The sequence below is a fragment of the Agelaius phoeniceus genome, chromosome Z (assembly GCF_051311805.1).
Source record: "Agelaius phoeniceus isolate bAgePho1 chromosome Z, bAgePho1.hap1, whole genome shotgun sequence".
Lineage (NCBI taxonomy): Eukaryota > Metazoa > Chordata > Aves > Passeriformes > Icteridae > Agelaius > Agelaius phoeniceus.
This window is the reverse complement of record NC_135303.1, coordinates 13,483,836-13,493,870: the sequence shown is the minus strand read 5'-3', so window position 1 is coordinate 13,493,870 and position 10,035 is coordinate 13,483,836. Positions and strand designations below refer to the sequence as shown.

The 10,035-nt window shown below is 42.8% G+C and overlaps 1 protein-coding gene across 1 annotated transcript in view; it reads right to left on the bottom strand.

The window, feature by feature from the left end:
- Positions 1-374: 374 nt before the first annotated feature.
- LOC143692247 (uncharacterized) overlaps positions 375-10,035 on the bottom strand; it is a 48,275-nt gene continuing 38,614 nt past the window's right edge. The window contains exons 3-5 of the mRNA XM_077172152.1: positions 2,846-2,946; positions 1,700-1,787; positions 375-1,306 (exon numbers count right to left, since the gene is read on the bottom strand). Coding sequence (XP_077028267.1) covers positions 375-1,238 — 864 coding nt within the window. The 5' untranslated portion in view covers positions 1,239-1,306; positions 1,700-1,787; positions 2,846-2,946. The remainder of the gene's footprint in view (positions 1,307-1,699; positions 1,788-2,845; positions 2,947-10,035) is intronic.

Here is a 10,035-nt window from a genome sequence, read left to right as displayed (position 1 = left end):
ACTGGACATAAGACTTGAGGCGGTAATAATACAATCTCTTGAAGAAGCTGTGACAAATACACTCTAAGCAATGAATTGGGGCTTCAAACTACGGCAGACAACGTGGGAGTTGCAGGACACACAACTAGGCGGGAGGTGTGCACAGCACCAGGAGGAGGAGGAGAAGGCATGTGGGTGACAGCGCGGGCAATGCCACGTAAAAGGCTTGTAGTGAGAGACTAAGGCTTTTCACGCGACTTTTAAATTGTTCTTGGGGTTTTTGGTGATTTTGTTTTGCTTTGGTTTGGCTTCTTTACAAAATTACTTTACTTTGAACTAAAGAAAGATCCCCGCTGCTGTCCCGGCCCCGTTTCTCCCGGTGCTGCCACAGCACTCTAGTTCTGCCGGCGGTAAGCCTTCTTGTGGCCCCCGCTCTCCTGCGCGCCGCCGCCTCTGCGCCGCCCGGACTGCCAGGAGCCCCCGGGGCCGGGGCCGGGGCCACAGCCGCCGCTCTGCCCGGCGCCCGAGGTCCCGGCCCCGGCCTGCCCCGGCCCCTCACGGCGCTCCTCCTGCGCCCCGCTGGGACCCGGCAAGGCGACAGCGCCGGGGTCGGCCTGCTGAGGGACCGCCTGCTGAGGGACCGCCTGCTGAGGGACCGCCTGCTGAGGGACCGCCTGCTGGGAGCCCGTGTCTATGCGGAGCCGCGCCAGCTCACCGCACCGGTCGGCGGCCACCTGGACGAGCTGCCTGACGAAGGCGGCCGTCTGCTCCTGCAGGAAGGGCTGCAGCTCCCGCGCCAGGGCCTCCTCGTGCAGCCCGTAGCGGCACAGGCTGGCCACGATCCTGCCCTGCGCGAAGGCCACGTCCCACGAGCAGGCCCCGCACAGCACCTCGTTCAGCCACATCTCCAGCGGCCACAGGATCTCGGCGTAGTTGCTAAAGAAAAATGCCCAGGTCTCGGGAGTGAACCCCGCCACGAGAGCCTGGGGCTGCGGCCCCGCGGCCTCCGACTCCTCCTCCGGGCCGGCGCTCCTGGACACCGAGGGCTCCGACACAACCATCTCCACGAAGCCCTGGTTGTGCGGCGCCGGGTAGATGATGGTGTGCACCGTCTGCCTGCACAGCGGGCACGACGGGTTCTTCCTGGCCCAGCGCACGATGCAGCCCCGGCAGAACTGGTGCAGGCAGGAGCGCACGTAGGCGATGTTGGCCGAGGCTTCGCGGCAGATGGGGCAGGTCCAGTCTGCCCTCATGGCCATGTTGGCGGCGGTGGCAGGCTGGGGACAGCTCAGGAACGCGAGCTGCTCGCTCTCGCTGGTGTCGCACGCTGTCGAGAGGGAGAGGCTGTGGTCATTGCTATCCCAGGGAGAGGAGGAAGGAATGGCCAGGCCCCCGGAGATGCTATCCTCCCGGCTCGCTGAGTCCTGTCACCCACCCAGAGGGACCCGGGGGACACAGTTCACCTCAATTGTCTGTGCCAAAGCAGGGTGGGGAAACAAAAGTGGTGCCCCGGGACTGGGAATGGGAGCTTCCAGTGGCAACCACCCAGCACCGGAGGAAACCTCACCTTCAGTTCTTTTTCACTCCATTTTAACTCCAAATAACCGGCGTGAGGATGGGGGAAGAGTGAGATAACATTTTACCGGGGGAGGGATATATGTCTCGCGTGGTGGGAGATCGAGATTATTGGGTTTTGATTTGGCAGTGTACTGAAGCATACCGAAAAGCTTTTGCAGATGACTGGAACTGATGGCAAGTCCGCTCTTCAAAACAGCAATAATTTAAAAGTTTCAGGGTAAACCACAGGCCTGCAACATGAAACAATGGTATTTTACTCATTTTGCTGTGGAGGTGTGCCTTTGAGACAAGAGCTTCAGGGATAGGTAGCATTTTGTGCATAGTGGTTTACAAAAGCTGCTAGTCCTAAAATGGGAGTTACATAGCATATATCTAGATATTGAATTTGTGCTTGAGTAAATAATTGCCAGAATTAGCTAATTCTACACTAACTTTGCTTCCTAAGCAGAAGTACTCATCAAGGGAAGTTCTTTCTTTCTTACTTTCGTTACCAAGCTGATAATTTTATGATTTCTAGTACATTAATTAGCCCTAATAACATGTAAATATGAGTTACAATTTAAGGATATGCTTGAGGCACAGTGAAGATTCTATTGGGATCAGGGAAGTCATTTCACCAGCATTAAATCAAGTATCAAACTGCCAAATCAGATCGTGTCCAAAGTTTTGTTTGGGCAACAGTTTTCTCTTGAGAAATGGCCATAAGTATTTTGTGCCTGGAAGTCTTAAATCAAGTGTCCATAGCTCTGCCCTGAAAGCTCCTGTTCTAACTTTCTGAGGTAATCAGATTACCTAGAATAGACCCAAACCCTCTGTGTGCAAGCCCTGAGAAAATACCAATTTAACTTCAGTCCTGATTCTGTATCTCAGAGACATATTTGCACATTATTTCTGTAAACCCTATGAAACACAGGATATAATTTTATTCCTCTTAAGAAAGGCAGTAAACAAGCCATGGCAATGGCATTCTTGAATTCATATTCAGGTCTGCTCAACTAGAATCAAGAACTCAGTGTTGAATTAGGATTTTGAATTTAGTGTACTATTCTTCTGTTGCTGACTTTCAGCAATGGGACACGTTTCCCAGAAAAAGACGAGGACCTTCTGCTTCTACAGTCATTGGACTAGTGGAAGTGTTGTCACATCCCTGACAGATCTCAGATTAATTTATTATTGTAATAAATAATAGATATCAAAGCTATGTCTTTCATGAAGGGCTGCTACCTATTACAAGAGTAAATTTCCATGTTCTGTTTAAAAACAAATCAAACATTGGCATCGGACTTACATAAAAGTAGAAGTACAAGTCCAGTACACCCGGAGGCACAGTTGATTTATGCTGGGTGGGTGTGTTGGTGTGATGACCAGTCTGTAAGGGGAAAGAAGCACCTAAGAAAGAAGAAAAAACTGCACAGCCTCAATTGCAGAAGCATTATAATGAACCCCCTTTCCCCATCCCCCTGTGACTGCTGAGGGACTGCTGATGAAGGTAGAGAAATTGGGTATAAAATTAAGCCTGGGAAGAAGGCAGGAAGTGGTGGGAGGACTTTTTAAGATTTCTTGTAATTCTCATTATCCTACTCTGATTCGATTGGTAGTAAATAAGCAAATTCCCCAAGCTGAGTCTGTTTTGCCCATGAGATAATTGGTGAATGATTTCTACTTGCCCTAATCTTGACCCACAAGCCTCTTCTGATATTTTCTTTCCCCAGACCAGCTGAAGAAGGAACTTGATAGAGTGGCTCTATCTTGATAGAGGTGGGCACCTCTGATCCAGCCATGGTCAACCCACTGCAGGTTTTCACCGGTGAGCAGCATTTTGTCATTCCACACGGTATTGTACTGCACACAGCTGTAGGCACACCCACCACTATTGAAATGTTATTTTTGCCCCAGTCCATATCCTTTCTCTTCCCATGTGTCATGATCATTTCTGCCAGACACTGAAATGTAAGTGGTTTCTTAGTGCCCTAAGGCAGCAAAGGCATTTAAGGAAACTGAAAAGACTAGAAATAGTTCTAAACTCAGAAACTTCCACATAAGCTTTGTTATTCATGAGCTGTCCTGCAGAACCAGCAAAAGCCCATAGAAATATGACAAACTGGCTCCTTGGCATTAAAGATTGTGTCAGGGACCAGTTTCCTCAATCCCTGTGATCCTGACACAAATTCACCAGGGTGAATTTGAACCACGGTTCTCATAGCACCAGTGCCAAGACCTGCTATTCTGCAGAAAATAAGGTAATTAAGACATCCCTGTTGGAGACAGGCTGTGAGTAAAATACTTATTTAACATTTTCAACGTGTTTTCCTCAAGGGCTTTTTGATACACTGTAATGTAAGATTGTCAATAGAAACTTACTGATATCTTTGTAATGGGATTCAAGAGAATAAATTCTATGCTACAAATCAATGCTATATATTTATGCATTCCCTATGAAAGCCAACAGAGAAATGCTTAACACAAGAATTGATTTGTCGCTAGATAGTCTTTTGAAGGGATGTGTTAATACACAGACCAAGACACCTCTGAAAATGCCCTGCGTTGATGAGAAAGGTGATAAGTGTAAAATGAACAGACAAAGCACAGTCAATGTAGAAAAGGTTTTGAAAGTTAGAATCTGTTGAAATCCCCTGAAATACAAACGTTAACAGGAAATACAGATGTTGGCAAGGACTGAAGGAAAAAGAGTCTAAACACTGTATGCAAAATTTATGCTATACTCACAAACTGAGGTTAAGGGAAATTCAACATTTTCCCATGGAACTGAGAAGTAACAAGGTGTTAATGAGAATAAATATGTGATCTTAAAAGTTTTTCATTTAAAAAGCAATAGCAACTATTTCTAGAAAAAAAATGCCAGTAAGTCTGCAAAAACAAAATCGCTCCACCTTTTCTTCTAATATCCCAAATAATAAAGAAAGTCAAAGCTCATTTAGACTGACCAGATTTGAGTTTTATTCTTTTATCAAACACAATGTCCCAGCATCACAGGAAAGATCTAGTTTCCAGTCCTTCCCCTCCCAAAATCATTCAAGTCAACAGAGTGTGGAGGTGGGGACTGGCATCATGCTGGTTTGTTTCAGGGAGGAGGCAGGGGGTTGTTGCCTGCAATCTCCACCTAGGATAAGCCTGAGACTGAGAAGAAGCCCTTCCCAAATAAAATCTCATTGAAACCTCTTATAAAACAAGAAAAAAAAAAAGTTCATTTTTATGCCTGAGGATTTCTCTGACCTAGCTCAGCATGGGGTCATGAAAGGTGTATGGAACGAAGATGGAATTGGTAGAAATGTTTTCCCAAGTCAAGCAGGGAACAGAACTCCTACCTACTGTGTAGTCCACCACCAGTCAGGTGTCCTGTCTATGTACTCTCCCTCCACTGTTTTATGCCTCTCTGCCAGGAAGATGATCAGGACAACACTAACTCCTCTACCTCACTCCTGTTTAAAATTCCCACTAGGAGTTTTTAGGTTTTTGTGTTGGCATTTAATTGAAAACGAGTAATAAAGGGCCTTATAAGTGAAAGTGGGAATTAATATGTGCTAGTGAATTCTGGGTGTAAGTTACCCCTTTTGCCTTTCTTAAACCCATCTATGCTGACCAGGTAATCTGCTGACCCTATAAACTCCATGTCCAGCCTCCTCAGGTAGCAATTAAATAAAGAGCAGATGATGGAAGAGTAATAAATTAACTGTGTCTAGAATCATGCTTCTCCACTCCCTTTTTTGATTATTTCTTCTGCGTGTGCTTCTGTGGTAGTTACAGAGCAGATCAGTGACCTCAAGATTGCTGGAACTGCATACAATTCCCTACAAAAGCCACTGCAGGAGGGATGGCCTCACCTTCACATCAGGCAATCGTTTTTGGGAAATAAATAAAACTACCAAAAAAAGGTGTTTCTTCTCCAGAAGCCAGACACATCCTGCTCTCTGTGCCACCTCTTCCTGGACATCATGTCGCCTCCCTCCACCTTTTCTGATGCAACTGCATTGCAGATACTTTCACAAGGACCAGACATAGTATAAATAATTACATCGGGAAATTAGTTGTGCTTTTCTGATTTTGCTAATTTAATACCCTTGTTGTAGGCATAGAAGCCAGACTGAGAAATACATTAGAAAGCCTGTGAGGTAAGTTCACCTAAGGTGTGGCTAAAAGACTTAATGGTAAACATCAAAGAAATCTGCCAGCTAAAGACTCAGAACAGGAAATGAAACACAATCTTTCAGCTTTTGCAGCTGAAGGAAATCAGTGGCTAATTGCAAGTTTCTGTAAGCATTTCAAAATTAAAATACTAGGAATGACCAGGAGGAAGGATAGTGAGACTTTTTTCGTACAGGTCCAGTTAGAGTCCATGAAAGTCACAGGGAATCTGTCCTCCACCCCAGAGCCTTTCTCTTTGCCCAGCAATTGCCCTGAGCCACGTGATTGAATCACATCTTTGTCTTCCTTTGTTACCGCTGGAGTAGATTAAGATACTCCTTTGCTTTCTTGCATCAAACAAACAAAAAAAAAAAAAAGAAAAAAAAAAACTAAAACAAAAACAAAACAGTCGCTGCTTTAAGGCTGAGGACCAGATGCTTAAATACTGCCAGTCCTTTCTTTAGTGAAAGAGAACTGTTTTGATGAAGTCTAATATTATGATTGTACTCTATGCACAGGATTGTTTAATAGCAGTATAAACCTGATAAACCTGCAGCATAGCATTTGAATATATTTGAAATGTATAGGTCCCTTTCAAAATGAAAACATTACCATTAAAAACAATAAGTAGGTTTATAAGCAACACCTCTAACACTTATTCTATGTACAAAATCAGGACAACTGCAGGCTAGATTCTTCTCTCATTAGTATGTTGGCTGTTTGAATGTAAAATAAGTCAGTCTTTGTGCTAAAATTCATTGTTTTCCACAGTGTTAAAGCACTACAAAGTTGTATTTCTCAGGTATTCAAAAACCTGAAAATATAAAACCCTGAAAATCAAAGTCTGTCTTTTAAATCATGAATCACAAGCATTTGAATTTAAAACATTTTTTATCTGTAATGCAAATAAATCAGATCTAGGAGAAACAATGATCATAACTGAGGGTGAAACAATTTTCTTTCACCCAGAAGTGTACACCTTTTGTTAACAGTAAAGGTATCAGGATGGGAAAATATTTTGTTGAGTTTTTGGGGGAAGCTTGTTTGGGTTTTTTCCTAAAAGGATGAAATATTTTTCCTATTTTTTTTTTTTTTTCCACTGCATACTGGAAGCACTGAAACAGTATTAATGCACTGAAGACTCTTTTGAAGTGTTCCCCTTTAGGTATCATTAGATGGTACCATGTCACAGATTCCTTTCACTGAATAAAACAGTGATTTAAAGAAATTCTATTACTGTAGTAGAATTTTGTTCTGTTACATTAGTCTATGATGCTTATATTCATGTCTGTGTTTTAAAGACTCAGTGATCCAGGAGGAATATGAGGCTGGATGGACGAAGTGTATCACTGAGACAGGGGATCTAAGTCTAAGCCTTCATTTTGACTTAAGAAAGCAACATTCACTGGTTAAGGTAAACTTTGGACTCCAAACAGACACCAGGAATAAGAGAATTCAGAACTCTTTTAGTGGAAGTCTTAAGAAAATCAAACCAGCTACCAAAAAAATACCTGCAGGGGGAGCACCCATAATCCAACTGTAACAATATTTTCATTATAGTAACAGTATTTTCATTATAGTCATGATGTCAACATGACAAGAATAATTTTCTTTCTGCAGAAAGCAAACCCAAAATCTTATACAACTTGAACAAAAAATGAGAATGTTTTAACCTGTTTAGAAGATCTGTGCTGCAGATTACTGACCTGACACACACAGTGTGTCTATGATAAAGAAAGAACAGTAAGGATTCCATTTCAAGTCTCCTTGTGCAGAGAAATTGAAAGCTGACTATTTTGAGGCTAATGCAAATTAGCACAGTCAAATTAATGACTTAGTAGCAATCCAGAGGTGAGATGTTCTCAGTTTCCGTAGGTAGGGGGAGAAGTGAGCATGGAACATGTGTCAGTAAGTCAGGCTCACTGTCTCATACACCACAAGCCTCCTTGATCATTCAGCTCTTTCTGGTACTGCTGTCCTCCCAGACTGCCGTGTAAGCATCCATCGAACATGGTAAAAAGTGCAATTTCTTTAAACACTTCATCACTACTTTACCACATTGTTACCACTTCATAATACTTCATTCATTTGTGCTCCAAAGTAATTTGTACTCATCTCTCAAAAACATCTTGATGTCATTTTGACTGGAGTTCTGTAATCAAGAAAAGGACTGACCTTGCTCTGCTGTTGATGCCTTCCAAGTTATAGTAGAAATAGGCTTTGAATTAAGGTCTGCTGATTAAATTTAAAGACTTTTATGCTACTGTAACCAGTATGAATATTTGCAGAATGATAATTAGGTTTCAAAGTTCCGTTTATACTTGGATTTTCCATCAGATTTCTCTCCACTAGCATGGCATCTGCCCTTAAATTTGCCCTCCCAACTGTGTGAGAACACATATGTCAATGCTTGAGGCTTTCCCCTCTGCCCAGAATGTTTGCAAGGCAGACACCTATTGAACTACTGTGGATGTAATTTTTATGTCCAGCTGTAACAGCAGCCATCAATTGACTGTAGATCACAGACTATAAACTCTGTTTATTGCTAGAAAAGTTATAAGCCTAAGCATCATTTATCCAATCTCTCTAAATATTTCAACACAGAAAAAAAAAATGAAGCTCCAAAGGAAACCCAGGCCCTGGAAGCACATCAGCTCCCTGACCTTACCAGAGAACTGTGTTAATTCTACCAGCCTCTCCTTTGTACAACACCAACTCTCTGTCTCCTCAAGGCAGGACTGCACTATGCAGCCTCTGAGCTCCTGTAAGAAAAAAGAGCCAAAGCCACAAGAGGCAACACAAGATCCCCCTTCTCTGGTTCTTGTTATATAAGATTTTGATGTCACTCTGGAAAAATCTTTGCAGAAGTTAGTGCTACCACGTGATTTTCTAAGTACCAATAAGCTTTCCTGGCTACCCTCAGTCATTAGAAGAAGATCTCTCACAGCATTCAGGCCACTGCTGTAGTTGCCAAATCACTCCTCTTGGGACATATCTTGGTACCCTGAGATGCTCTGTGCAATGTGGGGAGAGGCAGGCAGAGTCCCACCATCCTGGTTGATTAAGTTCCCTGTGCTGCTGTGTGAAGAAGCTTGTGCTATCCAGTTTACTGTGAAATCATTCTTAGCTCAGGCCACATCAAAGTAAAATGCAAGTAAAATCATTCATTGCTTTCAGTATAGAAGCAGCTACAGAGACTTAAATGAAGAATGAACAAAAAAGGACTTTTAAACTACTTATGGCTAAATTCAATCAGAAGTAGTATTGCTTCCCCACTGGCAGACTGACTCATCACTTTTCCTAACACTTTGCTAGAGAATCTCCGCTTACTCATTTTAATCAGTAAAAGTCTGTTTCTTATGGCACATTCAGGTTTGTACAACCTGGCCTTCTGAAGACTTAAGGCTGAGACAGACTAAATCCTTCTTTACCTTGGCCATTCTGTCATGTTCATGAAATTATCTGTCTTTTCCTCTGTGCTGAAATAGTTTCACTTCCTTCAGAGAAACCAGCTTTTTGAACCCAAGTATCACTTTCTGTGTTTGGTTAATTAACTCTCTCACCTAACAAATTAAAATCTCTTCTTTTAGTAAGTATCTCCTAGATCTTTACTTAGGAAGTGTCCTTGCTGCTAAACCTGTTATGAATCTGTGAGAGATTCATGGTTGAGAGGACATTCATGTGATTCATCTGAGAGGACATTCATTGCTGGGGTAATCCCCCCCAACACCTCACATCTGAGCACACTGAATGCAACATCCACTCCACGTACAGAATTTCATGGCCCTTTTGTCATCCACGTCTGATTTTTCTTTACAGAAGGTTCATTCCTTCAGAAAATGTGGCAGAATATCACTGATGAGGTACACTAAAGGTTGCCTTCCAAAAGGTTCAAATTCAGCCAGACAGAATTTAAGCAGTCTTAGAGATATCAACTCTTTGTTATCTTCCATTTCTTCCTTTCCTTGTTTCTTACTAAATGGTACCTGTGCACCATCACATTTGTTTTGATTTCTTGGCTTTTGTGTTGCCTTTTCTCTTATGAGAGTTCCGAGCTTCAGGTGTGTTAAAGTACATTATGCTTCTATGGAAATATAACAATTTTAGCTCTAAAAGGAGCAGTGCCTCTGTCTTGAGGAATGTAATCTCTTATGCCCTGTGGCTTACACCTAATTAGTGTTCTTTTCCTATATCCCTTTTCTTACTTTGAAAATTAATAGACTTCATAGTGCACTGGGTAGCTAGAAGGAAGCAGAGGGTCACTGAAGAGATGATCTGAAATAGTCCAGCATGCCCTTAGGACAAACTCCAGAGATATTAATAGTCCAGAGACTA